General features: G+C 42.0%; 1 protein-coding gene across 1 annotated transcript; it reads right to left on the minus strand.

The window, feature by feature from the left end:
- Nucleotides 1-1,548: 1,548 nt before the first annotated feature.
- Nucleotides 1,549-12,790, minus strand: LOC101644694 (ADP ribosylation factor like GTPase 14 effector protein). The gene is made up of 4 exons (XM_004708258.4): nt 12,727-12,790; nt 7,370-7,851; nt 4,691-4,818; nt 1,549-3,533 (listed from the first exon to the last, which is right to left on the minus strand). The coding sequence occupies exons 2-4, from the start codon at nt 7,793-7,795 to the stop codon at nt 3,305-3,307; spliced, it is 783 nt and encodes a 260-aa protein (XP_004708315.1). The 5' UTR covers nt 7,796-7,851; nt 12,727-12,790; the 3' UTR covers nt 1,549-3,304.
- Nucleotides 12,791-16,120: the final 3,330 nt, after the last annotated feature.

Genomic DNA, 16,120 nt, shown 5'->3' on the forward strand with positions numbered 1-16,120 from the left:
CGAGACTTAGAGGGAAACCGTTTTCCTCTCCCCAAAAATTATTACCAAATTTTGTACTATGACACAGAAATGCCTATTAAGGGATCCTGAAATATAGTTAACATGAATTCTAAAGTAATTTATTCTAGCAAAATGACATTTGCTTTAAATTAAAAAAAAAGTTTTAAATTGACTCCTATAAAGAGCCTAAGGGAGGTACTAAATCATACTTCTGAATGTCAGCCAGTGGAATCAGAATGACCACACGAAAGCAACAAACTGCCACTGCGAGTGATACAATTAAGAAGGCATTCGGTCCTGCAGGGACAGAGCCAACTAAGCATGCAGCGTTAACCAAAAGGACAATGGTTCTAACTTACCATTGGCTCCCTGAGAGAAAATGTGGCTTGTGCTCCTTAAGATCACAACCTGAGAACCCCTACAGGGCACTTCTACTCTGTCATGCTGATGCCACAGTTACAGAGTCCCTGGGTGATGTAAACAGCTAAGTACTTGGCTACTAACCCAAAAGTTAGTGGTTTGAAGCCACTCAAAGGCACTGCAGAGGAAAGTCTGATCTACTTTGGAAAGACCACCGCCATCAAAAACCCGTTTGAGCATAGCTGTAAATAGGGGTTGATTCCACAGCTATTGGTTGAGATTTAGGGAGAAATGATTCTAGAAATTTAGATGAAATTGACTCTACTTTCTGTAACAAAGTATTACTTTTACTCAGAAACAAACAAACAAAAATAGTTAAATAACAACTCTTCTCTTTACCAGTGCTTAGTTGAATCATGGATAAAGGAACTGATAAACCAGGTCAGTGGACAATCACAACTTAAAAATCACATTTGATTCCACAGTTTCAAATGGTATTTTTTTTAAAAAAAAGGTATTTCTCATCATAGCAGAGGTACAGGATTAAAAACAAAACTGCAGAGGGGTCTCGGGGAGGAGATGAGCCAGTCAGGGTGCGATGTAACAATGATGAGAAATACAACCTTCCTCTAGTTCCTAAAGGTTTCCTCCCCGCTCCCACTACCATGACTCGAATTCTATCTTGCAAGACTGGCTAGACCAGAGGAGGTACACTGGTACAGATAGGAACTGAAAATACAGGGAATCCAGGATGGATGAGCCCTATAGGACCAGTGGTGTGAGTGGCAAAACAGGGAGGGTAAAGGGAGAATGGGTAGGGAAGAGGGAACCGATTACATGGAACTGTGTGTGACCTCCTCCCTGGGGGACAGACAACCGAAAAGTGGATGAAGGGAGAAGTCGGACAGGGCAAGATATGACAAAATACCCATTTATAAACTATCAAGGGCTCATGTGGGAGGGGGGAGCGGGGAGGGAGGGGAAAAATGAGGACCTAATGTCGGGGGTTTAAATGGAGAGAAAATGTTTTGAGAAATGATGTACAAATACGCCTTACACAATTGATGTGTGTATGGATTGGGATAACAGTTGTATGAGCCCCTAATAAAATGTTTATTAAAAAAAAAAAAAGATATTAAAAACTAAAACAAATGTAAAAAAAAAAACAAAACAAAACTGTATATATAGTCAATTCAACTGGCTGTGTAAGTTTAATGTTTCAACAGCTACAAAATATTTCAAATTGCCCCAAGCTCAATTGATTAAATTGGAAATACTGTATTCAGGAAAAGGAAAACAGAACAAACACCAAATTTAGTGGCAATGCCCAAGGTGACAGACATTTTTTTGGTAGAATGACAGATCTTAGAAAAAGGGCAGGGGAAAAATACCAGTGCCACCTTCATTCTCCAAACACACATTCTATCGGCAACATCAGAATTCAACTGCCAAAATATAAGTACATCATGTCTTCATCAGGTTTCTCTACATTGTTTCCATTATCACTTCCTTTAAGAGCATTTTAAAACAATTTTCTACTAGTTGGTTGCTCTTCCCATAAAAATGTAATACCACATCCATGTTTTCTTAAGTAGTTTATATAGTTATACTTTATAAAAAGAATACTTTTTTTGCACCCAACAAACTACCAAGAATGCGATGCCTGTCTTATACATAACGAATTATTTATATTAACATATTTATTTTTATTTAAAAAGTAGGAACAAAATTTAATTCACTAACATTTTGATATGTACTTATAGTTTAACACAGAACTAACTACAACTTTGTATCAAAGTCCCATTTCCCCAAATCAGGCACCACTCTCGGCTCCAGGAAATGCTGGTTTAGTGCAGTAGTGTGGGACTATATCACAGGTCACGGTATTAATAATCAACAGGCTAAATCATGATAGCTCCATGAGTTTTCTATATTTTTGCCAAACTATCAAAAATTCTTATTGTTGATTATGTAAAAATTTAAAAAAACACACAAAAAAACCAATAAGATAATTTAATATACTGTGATTTCTAACACTAGAAACCTTGAGAATTAAGGTATGGGACTCATTGTAAAAAACGAATCGAGTAGTATGTGTGCCTTTCTCTTTTTCATGAATAACTTTTGACATCCATTAGTCAACCTCTAAGTTTGGCTTGGCTTCCAATATTTGATGCTCTGTACTAATAGCCCCAAGAGTTCCTTTCCCATAAAGTTGTCCACCCACCGCCACCCCAGCATTATTTCTGAGGCATATTCATCCTTTTCATCACAACTTTTTTCTAATCTGTTAAAAATTTCTCTTCATAAAGCTACTTGGGCTGCATATCTGGAGGCTGGTTTTAGAATCTCGTAGAAGAGCTAGTGTCAACATTCCCATTACAACTCTGCGTATGTTTGATTCAAATGTCACCACCGTTCAGTGTTCCTTCTCTGTTGGCTAATTCTCTCTCGATGATCAAGATTTGCAAAATGCCATGAGAGACAAAGAGGCAGCACAATTCCAGGCTTTGCTATGTGTGAACTGATAGTAGATGTGCAGTGACCAATCATCAACAGATTTTGAAAGTTCATGTTATGTATCTTATATTTTTAGTCAGCTGGGGACTGACGAGTAGGGAAGTTTCTACCTTCTACAATTACTCAGGTCTATCACAGTAAATGAAATTCAAACTGCGTTATAGGGTAACCATAATGTCTGTGTATGGGAACTGTACAGACTGAGAACTGCCTATCCATACTTATTTACATATAGCGGGTGTCCATCTAAATATAAATCGAATAATGTATCTGAAAACCTCCCAAATGCAGCATTTGTCCACCTTGAGCTTTTCAAATCTGTTACTTGGCAATCAAGTTTAAAATGACACTACAGCTTTAGAATTACAGAATTGTAAAATACGAGAAAGGATCTTCAAAGGCCCTTATAGTGTGATACCACCAATTATCCTGCATGCTTATTGTGAATTATCTCTCCTCCTTCGATTTCAATTTGCTCATACAGCCACTTGCGGTCACAGCGGCATTCAGCTCCGCATTTGGTAGAACCACAGGCTGGGCAGGCGTAGAAGCATCCTAAGCAGTCTTCATCCAGGCAGTCGCAGAGGTCCATCTTGCTGAAAATCAGGAGGCCCTGGCTATCGTAGACCTTGCTCTTCACTGGTATCACTTGTCTGTAAGATAAAACACATCTCACAAGCTGACTAAACAGTCCTGACTACTTAACTGAAAAAAGGTAATGAATGAAAACATTTTAAGGAGCTACATTGAATTAGGTATGAGGGCCTGTCAGTGTGGTACCAGAACCATTAGGCTCAAAGCTACAAAACAATTAATGTGCAGAAAGCTGAGACCAACTCTAAGTGTTGAGACAAAGCCCCAAAGCTCTGAAGAACACTGAAAAGTCATCTCAACAACTACATGTAAATAAACCCGCCACTGAGTTGATTCTGCCTCACAGCAACCACACAGGGCAGAGGAAAGGGCCCCGTGGGTTTCCATCACTGTTAGCGCTTCCCAGGAATAGAAAGACTCATTTTAATCCTGTGGCGTGGTTGGTGGTTTTGAATTCGGTATGTACCCTCTACACCATCAGGGGAATGTATCAAAAACCTTTCCCCAAAAGCGCAATTTCTGTCAAAGCTATTTACCTTAAAAAAAAAAAAAAAAGAATAGTTAGCTAATAATAGTGCATTTTATGGACTACCAACCTCTTCAGTGCTTTGTGAACAGTTTTACTTGTATTACAATTTGCTATAGTATTGGTTTTTATACTACAATTAATCTGCTTCTTATTCTTTAAGAGATGCTACTAACTCTGGTTTAAAAGTATTTAAATCACTCAGAGGAAAATCTTAAGAGATGGAATTAATGGCATATGTGGAAACTGATTTTATTTTAAAATAATTCTGATGAAATTAACATTAACACATCAATCTATATTTCAGAAATGCTCAATTTAAAGTCATATTCTAAACAGTTTAGCTGTCCTATCCACTCTAAAGACTGTCCTGCACTGCATTTCTATTTCAGATACATGAAAAGGTAACAAAAAACCTCCCATCCTCATAAAATTTACTTTGTAGCTGTCACTCAGAGTAGACATGTATGTTAACTACATATCATCAAAACATTAAAATAAGGGTTAATCTGCTTTAAGCAGTAGATTATTTTAATTCTAAAAAGCATCACTTAAACCCAAGGCTCTCTGAGGTTCTAATACCAGACCACTCCATTTAGAATACTCAAAGCCACCATGTAGGAGCACAGGGGGGGACAGTAAAGAGGTGACGGGCAAGCCAACTATCTCAGTAACACATGGCCAGCCTACCTGTCTGAACCAGCTGATGCATTTTTGGTAAGCCTTCTTTTTTCCCTTTTACCGGTTTCTGGAGCAAATTCTGTTTGCTTTCCTGGGTTTGTAAACTGTAACGACCTCAAAGCTTTAGCAGTTCTTCCCTGAATAAGGGTAAATAAAAGAAAAACAAGCCGTGACACTTGACTGTAAATAGATTAATATTTCACTTACGATTCAGACCAATTCATAACCTGGAATCTTAACTTCAAGAGAGCAAAAGGTTTTAGAATGAAAGTGCAACAAAACTGAAAAGATCTAGGGAGCTCATTAAATGTTATTAATTAATGAGATTTTTCATTACCGGGCTTTAGTTTTTGGCATCTTAAAGCAGAGGGCTGACATGGTGACCATCGCAATGGCAGTGCCAGCAGAAAAAGTGCTACATGACCCAATGGCATCCACCTGAGACTCCTACTAATGATGCAGAGCCCCTCACACGTTCTATTATTGGATGGCAGCTTTCAGAGCAGAAGTAATTTGTTTGCTAGTTCCGAAGCAGAAGCAGCATATTTTTAAAAGGCTTTGGTAAAATAAAATGTTGGTGCTGAAGGGGCTAAGTTTAGTATAAGAGGGGGCACAAGGTTTATGTGGTACATCCCACACAAGCAACAGCTAGGCAAGCTTGGACAATCGCCGCCACAGTACCAGCAAGCACCTAGTGTAAACTGCACATGGCAGTGGGTCCTGGAGACGAGCAACCAAGGGGAGAAACAAAGAGAAACATAGCATTTCAATGATCCTTGCATTAGGGTTACATTTATTAACATAACTAAAAATAGAAAATTAATAAAAATGTTCCAACAGCAAGAATTATAAAATGGTTACTCTAAGTTTTGAGACATGCTCATTTGCCATACTTATCCTCATCCTATAAATCAAAGGCAGCTTTATGAAACCTTATCTTGCTTGCACTGTTGCTGTTGTTGTCAGGTGCTGAGCCAATCCCTATCATAACCACCCCGTGGGACAGGGTAGAGCTGCCCCGTTAGACTCAGGAGGCTGTCGTCTTAAGGGAGCGCTCCCTTGGGAGTGGCGGGTGGGCCTTAACCATGGAGCTAGTTTTCAGCTGGTAGCTGAATGCACAGTCATTGTGCTACCAGGGCTCCTGGTAGGCAAGTGACTGGCACAAATATACCATTTCCAGGAAGAGAACTGCAGAGTATTTTTATTTTACTATATAACATGTATGCTTTTTGACCAGAAAAAGGCCTAAAATTAGCCTTGACCATACCAATGATAAACTCAGAGGTAAAAGTGAAACTCACCAGCATTTAAAAATCCCACTCAAGGATGGCATAGTCCCAAAGGCTGAAACAAAAAACAAGGGCTGCACATACCATATATACTTGTGTATAAGCCGAGTTTTCCAGCACATTTTTAATTCAGTTTTTGAGGTAAAATTAGGTGCCTCGGCTGATATTCCAGTCGGTTTATACTCGAGTATATACAGTAACCTCTGATGTTCCTTTTAAAGCTGTAATTTTCAGGTTCTTCAGAAAAGGAGGGGGAAGATTCAGCTGCTATTGTATCTGTAGACCCTTGATGTATAATGGCATAGTTCGCTGAAGTACTTTGTTATCAGAAAAGAAACCATGCTGGTTAAGTCTTGACTTTGCAGCACATGCAGAGGTCCCTGGGTGGTGCAAACAGGTTGTACTTTTAACTGCTAACGCGGAAGCTGCAGTTCGTGGTTAGCATGGAAGAAAGGCCTGGAAATCTGTTGCAACTGGAAACACAGGGAATCCAGGACAGACGAACCCCTCAGGACCAGTGGTGAGAGTGGAGGGTGGAGGGAAGGTGGGGGAGGAAGGGGAAACCTATTACAAGGATCTACATATAACCTCCTCCCTAGGGGATGGACATCAGAAAAGTGGGTGAAGGGAAATGTTGGACAGTGTAAGACTTGACAAAATAATAATAATTTATAAATTATCAAGGGTTCATGGGGGGGGATGAGGAGCTGATACCAAGGGCTCAAGTAGAAACCAAATGTTTTGAGAATGATGATGGCAACAAATATACAAAGGTGCTTGACACAATGGATGGATAGATGGATTGTGCTAAGAGTTGTACTACGAGCCCCCAATAAAATGATTTTTAAAAAAGATTATCGCTAAGACAGCCCAGTTCCACTCTGTTAACACATGAACTCAACAAGAAAGAGAATAGATTTTAAAGCAATAAAACACAAGGTGTGAACATTAGGAGTAGCTTAAAATTCTTGATCATATTGTTATTTTCCCAAGCCTTCTCTTTTTAAATCAAATAATCAACCAATCAAACAAAAACTCACTGCCATCAAGTCCGTTCTGCCTCACAATGACTGAATAGGGTAGAGCAGAAGTGCGCCAGGGGTCTCCCAGGCCGTCAATCTTTGTGGGGGCAGAAAGCCTCATCCTTCCCCCCTGGAGTAGCTGGTGGTTTTGAATTGGTGATCTTGTAGTTAGCAGCCCAACATGTAATCCCCTATGCCACCATGGCTCCTTACCATATGGAAAATGTAGCAGCAGCATTTAAATACCCTTTACCTCCCTAACTTTATATCCATTGTGCGCTAATAAATATGATAATGTAAATATGAGATTCTTCTAATCAAGCAAAAGCCTACATTGCAGAAAGCATACAGCAGGAAAAAAAAATTTGTGTACGTACATCTGAATCAGGTTTTCGCCTCTGGCGGTCTTCAGAATCAATATCCACGCTGCCATTGATGATCTGCGTACATTTTGGACAAAGCTTCCAACCAGGTACCAGCTGCCTTCCAAATTTTGCACTCAGGAAGGTGGCATCATCTAAGTCAATCACATGCAAATTCTTTTTGGCTAGTTTTTTGTGTATATTAAATGGGTCACAACATGACTTCTGCAGATCCTCAAATCTGTCAATGTAAACTTTCGCATGATGGAAACAGATCGTATTGTTCCCCGAAAGTGTCATTCCAGTTCTAAGCTGAAGTAAAAGCATATCATTTGATGACAATTCTTGCAAGGTCTTGAAGCCCGTATGACGAGTGTAGTAGGTTTTATGGCACTCATTTGTGGTACGAAGTTGGACTCCAACTGAACAGGGATCCATCATTCTTGAGGCTCGCAAATTTCTCCCAGTTTACTTTGCCGTCTCTGTGGTAGGCGACCCTAGAGAAAAACATCAGTCAGATTTGTGCTGATAACTTTTTATCTGGGGAACTGGAAAGCCTTCAGAAAAAATTCAACACCTATTTAAATAGAGAAAAGTTGTAGCAAGCTAGGGATAGAAGAGCATTTATTAACCAAAAGTAAATAGTAACATTAAAATTAATCAAAACATTAGAAGTATTTCCTGTAAAGTCAGAAAGAGGTGTTGAACAGTCCAAAGGTAGAGAAGAGAAAATTGAATTGAGTATTTTAAAAAAGATTCTGTACTTATGAGACTGGACTATGGATACATGTTTTTTCTACCTAGTGTTATAAAAGACATACATGTGTGATAGAAATGAATATTGGGGATTATGCTTACAGACAACTTGTAAACCTGCCTTTAGTTTATACTTGCTTGGGTTTGCTAAAAAGGTAATGAAGAGTCTGCCCAGGAAAAACAGGCTTTTTATTTTAAGCCACAAAATAGAGTATGTAGATTTAGGTAGAAAATCTAAGTTCCACCCAGAACTGCTATAAGCTACCTTTGTAGGAAAGCTCTGCAAAGGGGGGTAGGGGAGACGGACTTAAAATTTTTGAGCAATTTACCTTTCTGCCTATCAGAAAAGTAAAACCTTTCTAGAACTAAAAGTTAAAGGGAGCAAGCAGGTGAGCAGCCTAATATGCTCACTGTGGTAACCACCTGGGTCGACATGTTGAGTGGATGTGGGGGGAGATACAGCACTGGAGAGATGAACTGAGTACGGACATGTTCCATTAGCAACCCGAGGGCTGGCTGGTCAGAAGTTTCAAAGAGGTGTATGAACACTGAGCCTGCGAGCACAGGTGAGCATGGGCTGAGTGTGTGTGTGTGAAGGGGCCAGCTAGTGTGAAGTACAGGGAGGTGTGTGTAAACTCCTGATCTTCCTGCTACTAGCCGTTGTCCTAGCTTGTTTGATACAAGTTTTTGCAAGGACTTCCCCCCCTCCTTTTAATTTTACTTTATTGTTCATTTAAAAAAAAATTATTTTTAAATACTTTTATTGGGGGCTCTTACATCTCTTATCACAATCCATACATTCTTCCATTGTGTCAAGCACATTTGTATATATGCTGCCATCATCATCATTTTCAAAGCATTTTCTTTCTACTTGAGTCCTTGATTTCCCCCCCTGCCCCCCGCCCTCTCTATTGTTTTTGACAGTGAATGAGGAAATAAGCACAATTACTGTATTATTTTCCAATTTGACATTCTTCAGCTGTCATACTGTTGGGATACAAGTATTTTCTATTAAATTTGCCAGTGTAATAACCCAGCTTAGCTTGAAGAACTGTACTTTGTGAGTAAAATTGCCATCTTGTATAACCTTAACCTTGCCCCACCTGACAGCTTGCCGGACTGACTTCTCCACTGGACTGACTTATCCACAACTCTTGCCAGATAAACCCCTCATGAACTTCTGACAGACCCTGACCCACCCCCGCGGATGTCCCTCTAACCCTTCCTGTCAGCCCCAAAGCAAAGAATGTAACTGCCAAATGTCCCTTCCCAATCTAGCCCCCTGGCTTGACTATGGTATAAAGCTTGTCTACTGCCCCTAATCAGGTCGGGAGGGCTTTTCCAGGTGCCAGCCTTCTCTCGCGGCCCAGCTAGCTGTAATAAAACGTGTATTCTTTAATGGCAATAAAGTGGTGTGGTTTGATCTCGCTCTGGAATTACACAAGAAAAAATGTAGTATGTTCAGGTGAATATGAACTTCTGGTAAAGAATGGGTAATTTTAACAAAATAACTTAATTCTGTGCCAAATAATGCTAAAAAATAATTCACTATCTAAAATTCAAATTTTAGGTGGTTATGTAGTTTTATTTGCTAAACTATACAACCCTATTTACTATGCATTTTCTGCATCCCCCAGTAAGTAAAGATCTTCTTCATCTCCTCGCTAAGAAAAAGGCCAATTATGACTGTATTCAGTTTACAATGAAGATGTTCTGTCTGATAGAAGGGAGCCCTGGAGGCCTAGTGGGCTATGAATTGAGTTGCTAATTCCAAAGTGGGTGGTTTGAATCCGCTGACCTTGGGACTGATTTCAGAAGACAAAGAATCCCTCTGCTGCACAAAGATAAAGCCATCTACTCCTGTAAAGATTTAAATCTGAGAAAGCCGAAGGGGCACTTCTACTCAGCCCTGGAGGTGGCTAAGAGTGTGGTGTACTGGTTTCCAAGTCAATCAGGACCACAAACTGGTCGAATCATCTTTACAAAAAGCCAGAGACTGGGAGTCAGCTATCGCTCAATGTGTCTCTGTCCCAAGGGCTACTCTCAAACCCTGGTTTATAACAAACCACAAGTGGAGGGGGTGACTTTTCATGTCCAATCACAACTGCACAGCTGACTAGGGGGATGAACAGACAGGGAACTTCCTGCAGGTATTTGTTATGGGCCTGGGTAGCAACCTGCCAAAATTTTGAAACTGGTGGCTGGAGGCAGGAAAACGAATGCAGAAATAGCAAGCTTAAGCGATGGAAAATACAGAAGTAGGAGTCAGCTGGTTAGCAAACGGGCCTTAAGGGACTTCAAGTGCGCGGGAATCCATGGCAGTGAGGACGGCAGTAGGGTTGGTGCTAAAGACCTGTGGATGCTGTCAGGAAAGCACTGGCCTGCTAACTAACTGTAAGGCCAGCCACTCAAGCCCACTAGTTGCTCTTCGGGAGAGCGATGAAGCTATCTGTCCCCGTAACTATTTACAAGCTCAGAAGCCCTGTAAAGAGTTGCTGTTAGCAGAAACCCCTTGGATGGCAGGGGGTATCTGATAGAAGAATGAACAAAGACATACCCGGAAACTCCCGAGTATGGCCAGATTTTGGGTTGCTTTCTTGGGACGTTTCAATCAGGAAAGAGCAAACATTAGAAAAGGCCATCATGTTTGGCCCAGGAGAGGGTAAGTGAAAACCCAGGAAACCTTCAATGACACGGACATGAAAAATTCTATCTACTGATTCCATGGGAGAAGGATGAAGCTAACTAACCATTCCCTTACAGATTTACAGTTTCAGTAATCCTACAGAGGGTCACTGTGAGTTGGAATCAACCCGATGGTAGGGGGTTTGGTACACACTGATCCACTCAGTACCATGAGTACCCTTAAATTCAGTATAGCTTCACACTCAAATTGCATTTATCTTGCTAAGGCAGTTCTGAAGTCTTACACAGTAATTTAACTTTTTGGTCTACTATTAAACCACTTACTGATTTGCTGCCAGGGAAAACTCTGGCCAGTTCAAATTCCAGGCAGTAATCCGAAGTGGCTACCACCTGTCCTATGAATTACACTCTGGTTAAAAATGAAAACAAAACCGAGGGAAGGAAACAAAACACCTAATTTTATTTTATAGGAGCAATTCCCAAATAATCAAAACATACAACATCACTCTAGTGCTTTGTCCAGCCTATTTTCAGGTCATTTTGGAAAAGTTTCTCCTCCTACTTTATTGTAAAGAGGCCAGATGGTTACGTTGGATAAGCACTGAACTTATGTCTCACTGTAAGGGCTGTGGTTCAAACCAAGGTGTGCCTCTTTGCAGGAGAAAGTTGAGGCTGTCAGCCTTGAAAGATGTATATAGCCTTGATAACCTTTAGGGTCAATTTGAGCTGAAAACAAGGTTTACAGCCTTGAAAACCCTTTAAAGGGTCAATCTGAGCTGGAATTGATGCCATGGGAGGTGCTTTCTACTTTATTCTGCATGTGGTCCAAACAATAGTTCTTTCTTTTTCCTTACATTTGTTGGAAAGGAACTTGTATACCAAACGACACTGTTCAACAGAACTGTAACCATCCCTGTAACACTTTCACCTCTTCCCATTCCCACCACCACACATCCCAGGGTAATCACACCACCCGAAGAGTTCTTTCACAGTGGATGTCTTTAGATTGTTTCCGGTGTTTGGCATGGCATGGTCCAGTCCCTTTCTGTGACACAGTGCCAGCTCATCTTCCAAGGCTGAGCACTGCTGTCTCCACTATGTGGTTAAGGCATATTCAAACTACTTTTGTACTGTTTCTTTCATCGCGTTTTGCAGCTCTCTACCTCGCCCAGCGGTCGGTAAGCAAGAGTTACATGGGCACCGTTTTCTGTCTCTCCCACTGCCAAAGAATAACTCCAGGCCCTTTCTGAACACCACTGGGCACTTCCACTTCGCTGCACCCGTCACGGGCTCGACACTATCAGCCTTGGGCAGGTCATCATCCGAGGCTCGTGCCCGAGGCAAGACACCTTTTCTATGGACACAGGTGTCCGGACCCTGCCATAATCTCACCCCTGAGGTCCACTCCTCCAAGGCCAATGGGACTAAGTGCCCTGGATCCCGCATGATTCCCAAACAGCCCTGCAGCGGTCCCATTCTTCTGGCCCCAGTTCTCCGGTTCAATCAACACGATGCAGGCCACTAAGTACGTCCAAAAGAGCACCCGCCGCGTTCCTGGCACCAGGATGGAGAAACCCACGAGGGCTGTGACCAAACGACTTTAAAACGACACTATGGACACATGGTTCAAGGCTGCTTTAGCTCTCTCAAGTTGTCACTCACTGACGCACTCGCCGCCGACCAGCGGATCCCGAAGTTGGGCAAACCCAAATGGTAGCTTTTAAGGGTTCCGGGGACGACGAGACGCGACCTACGGAAGTGCCGGCGGCAGCAGCGTCCTGACTCAAGGGGGTGGGGGACGGGCCGTGACCAAGATGGAAGTGGGGCGCAGGGAGCCCCCGCGCGGGGCCGGGCCTCCTGTTCCATTTCTTCCCCGAGTTCTCCTGTCTGACAGCGCCCGGGTCCGTACCCCACGCGGGGCCCTGTCTCCCCGGCAGCCCCCCACACGCCACCCCCGCGTCCCTCCCTACCTTAGCGTGAGCTCTCCGCCGCCGCGGCTCCGGCACGAGCTACGTCCTTTGAAGCCAGACCTCGGGGCCCCGCCCGCGCTACCACCGAGAGGACGGCGCGGGCGGGCTAGAGAGGCTCACGCTACCCGGAAGAGCAGCTCGGGGGCAGCCTAGAGCGGATCCCCGTCTGACGCCCCCGGCGGGTGGGGGTGGGAGCGCACAAAGCGGAGCGCTGGGAATCAGACAGGTGATTCCACGTGGCGCAAGAGTTGCTTCAGACGCTGACGCGCCCTTGTCGCCGCATCCCAGAGTTTGGAGATTTGAGAGCCCCCTGGGAGCCACCTGTTGCCAGACACAAGTTCGGTGGACTTGGGTTATGTTTGCGAATCTCTATATCAGTTTTTGCACTCAAATACCCCTAATGCTGAATGAGTTGCAAGGCGTGCTTCAAGAACAGACCCTATGTTTAAGGTCTCACATTGTATTTGATTTCATTCACTCACGCGAAATATATGAGAAGAATGCATCTCGTTTATTTTAAACGGAAGTTAATCGTGTTTATTGCTTTGAGTAACACGTTGATGTTGTTAGGTGCCTTCAAATAAGGGCTCATGGGGACCCCTTGCACAATAGAAACAGCGCTGTGGGGGTTCTCACGAATGTTAGGTTTGAGCCCATTGTTGAAGTCACGGTGCCAATCCACATCTTAAGGGTGTTATGCTTTTCCCCCAGGTATTGCTCTCTCCTGGGAACGTGGCCAAAGTACAGGACGCTGCTCTCCGCATCAGCTTCTAAGGAGCATTCTAGCGGAACTGCCTCCGAGACAGATTTACATGCACTTTTGGCAGGCCATGGTACTTTCAATATTCTTCATCAGCACCTTAATTCAAATGCATCCATTTTTCTTTGGTGTTCCTTGTTCATTGTCTGACTTTCACATGAATCTGAGGCCATTGAAAATACTATAGCTTGGGTCAAGCACACCTTACACATCAAAAGCACATCCTTGTTCTTTAATGCTCTAAAGGCGTCTGATGCAGATTTCCCCAGTGCTATCGATCATTTGCTTTCTTGACTGCTACTTTCAGGAGCACTGATTGTGGACCCAAGCAAGAAAAATGTCACAGGTTCACCTATTTATGTTCCAACATTTCCTTGCAGCAATATCACTGGTTTCTTTTCTTTCTTTAAATAGGCAGCACTAAACTTTGGACACATTTTGAGAAATATTTGGTTTGAGAAAATCTTTTCTACTAGCCCCAAACTGCAGGAAACTAAAGAACACCTCAGAAAAAGAAATATTTTGTGCTTTTTAACTTTTGCCCTTCAGGACTTAAAATCATTTATTCTATACGGTTAGTCAATAACTGTGACAAACCTAACTAATAAAGCAAATGCTAGTTCATAGCAAACCTAACTCTTAGGAATACACTACCTCTGTTAAACACTACTCAATTTTCCTTTCCACCTGCACTATTAAGCTGTGACTTTTGTGAGTTTTCTTTCACACAATGAAGAAACTGAGATTCACAAAGTTTGGATACCTTGCCTAATAGCTGGTATGTGGAAGAGAGTACTGACTACTATTTTAAATCCCAAAAAACTCACTGCCATCAAGTGGATTCCATCTTGTAGTCCCTAAAGGATAGGGTAGAACTTGTGGGTTTCTGACACTGGAACTCTTTATGGGAGTAGAAATCCTCATCTTCCTCTTGGCATGTGGCTAGTGGTTTTGAACTGCTGACCTTGCAGTTAGCAGCCCAATGTATAACCACTTCACCAGCAGGGCGCCTGTTCAATTCTAACTCTCCTGCATAAGGGTTAGACATGTGAGATCCTGCCTGCTCAGGACTCATTGGAGAAGTTTTATTCAAGTAAGTTGGTTAGTTAAGGTATATCTTCTCGTTAAAACTTGGCCTACTACCACCCAAAGACCTCCATAAAAATGGATGAAAAATGATGGTTCATCCATTCTAAAACTTCTTTCTGAATACCCAATTGGTGGTGACAATGGCTTTTTATTTCATGATTGAACATGTAATTGAACTTTATTTTCTTCTTCCCACCACTCTGATAACCAATGACCACTGGTCTCACTCTATTTATCTATTCTTGCCTTCTAACAAAAGAGGCATCATATAATTTTTGGCCTTATATGCTTGACTTATTTCACTTACCACATGTCTTCTGCGTCCACCTGTTATGGGTCTGAATAAATGACAGCCACTACAATGTCTTGATAATTTAGAAGAGTCTTTATTCAATTATGACCTGGCTGCTAGAATCTAAAAGTGATTCTTGATTTCAGTCCCAAGTCCACATTTCAGTTCATCTTTAAAGGCGAAAAATCCATATACCCTTTGTCTAAGACTTAGGCAAGCATGGACAGAAGCAGAAAGCAAAATTAATGTTACTCTTCTTTAGGGTTAGGGAGCATTACAGGATACAGCATTGATGATACCATTCTGGTAACTTCAAGAAGAGCAAGCGTGCATTGCAAGGTACATTCCTTATCATAAAAGAAACAATACCAAAATTGACTACAACATCCTGGTTACCATAACACCATTCAGATTACAGCATTAAAAGGAAGCATATTAAAGCAAATGATATATTGAAGAATAGTCTAAACGAATTGTAGTGTCCAGAACCTGGGCACCTAAGAGTACATTGTAAAATAAATTACTAGTAGGACTTTCTGAGATGGGAGGGGGAAGGAGGCAGGTCATTCAGCAACCAAAAACTGTAGTTTCTTTTGCTCACATCCATGTAATAATGAGTCTTGCAGACTCATTTATATGCTTTATGGTAGTGTAATACTACATTTTTAGGTCTGCACCACAATTTGCTTACAATTGATCTGTGCATTTACTCTCCAGTTGTTTCCATTTATTAATGAATAGAGCAGTAGTGGACAGTGTGCCTATGTTTATTGCATCACTGTTTTTAGGTCTCTAGTCTTGGTGGGATAGTGGGTGCTGTTTTGGTTGTTAACCACACAGACAGTGTTCTTTTGAAAGCTGTTAGCAGCCGCTCTGGGAGACAGATGAGCCGTTTTAGTCTCGGAAACTCTCAGGGGCAGTTCTACTCTGTCCTACGGGGCTGCTGTGAGGCAGGATGCACTGGATTGCAGTGAGTTTGGTTTGGATTTAGAGGATACACCAAGGAGCCCTGGTGGTGTAGGGGGCTACTTTGTCCCCCTGATTGGTCTGAGGCTTTCTGCTCCCATAATGACTTACAGCTTCCAAGAGCCAAAGGGGCCATTCTTCTCTGCCCTATAGGGTCGCCATGAGTCAGAACCGCCGCAGGGGCTTTGGATTGGGTTGAGTTGGGATCAGTGTTTGGATACAAATGATTTAACAGCTGGTTTGCTGCCCTAATGACATTTCAAATATAAAAAAAGATATACCAACAG

Source organism: Echinops telfairi, unplaced genomic scaffold (genome assembly GCF_000313985.2).
Source record: "Echinops telfairi isolate 266 unplaced genomic scaffold, ASM31398v2 ScPeMD7_60;HRSCAF=208, whole genome shotgun sequence".
Taxonomy (NCBI): domain Eukaryota; kingdom Metazoa; phylum Chordata; class Mammalia; order Afrosoricida; family Tenrecidae; genus Echinops; species Echinops telfairi.

What these genes read in the sequence shown, in the direction of transcription:
- LOC101644694 (XM_004708258.4), bottom strand. Translation starts at nt 7,795, where the DNA reads ATGATGGATCCCTGTTCAGTTGGAGTCCAACTTCGTACCACAAATGAG. An exon ending in GGCGAAAACCTGATTCAGAT is followed by an intron (nt 4,819 to 7,369) that starts GTACGTACACAA and finishes ACCCTTATTCAG; the next exon opens with GGAAGAACTGCTAAAGCTTT. An exon ending in GCATCAGCTGGTTCAGACAG is followed by an intron (nt 3,534 to 4,690) that starts GTAGGCTGGCCA and finishes TTTATCTTACAG; the next exon opens with ACAAGTGATACCAGTGAAGA.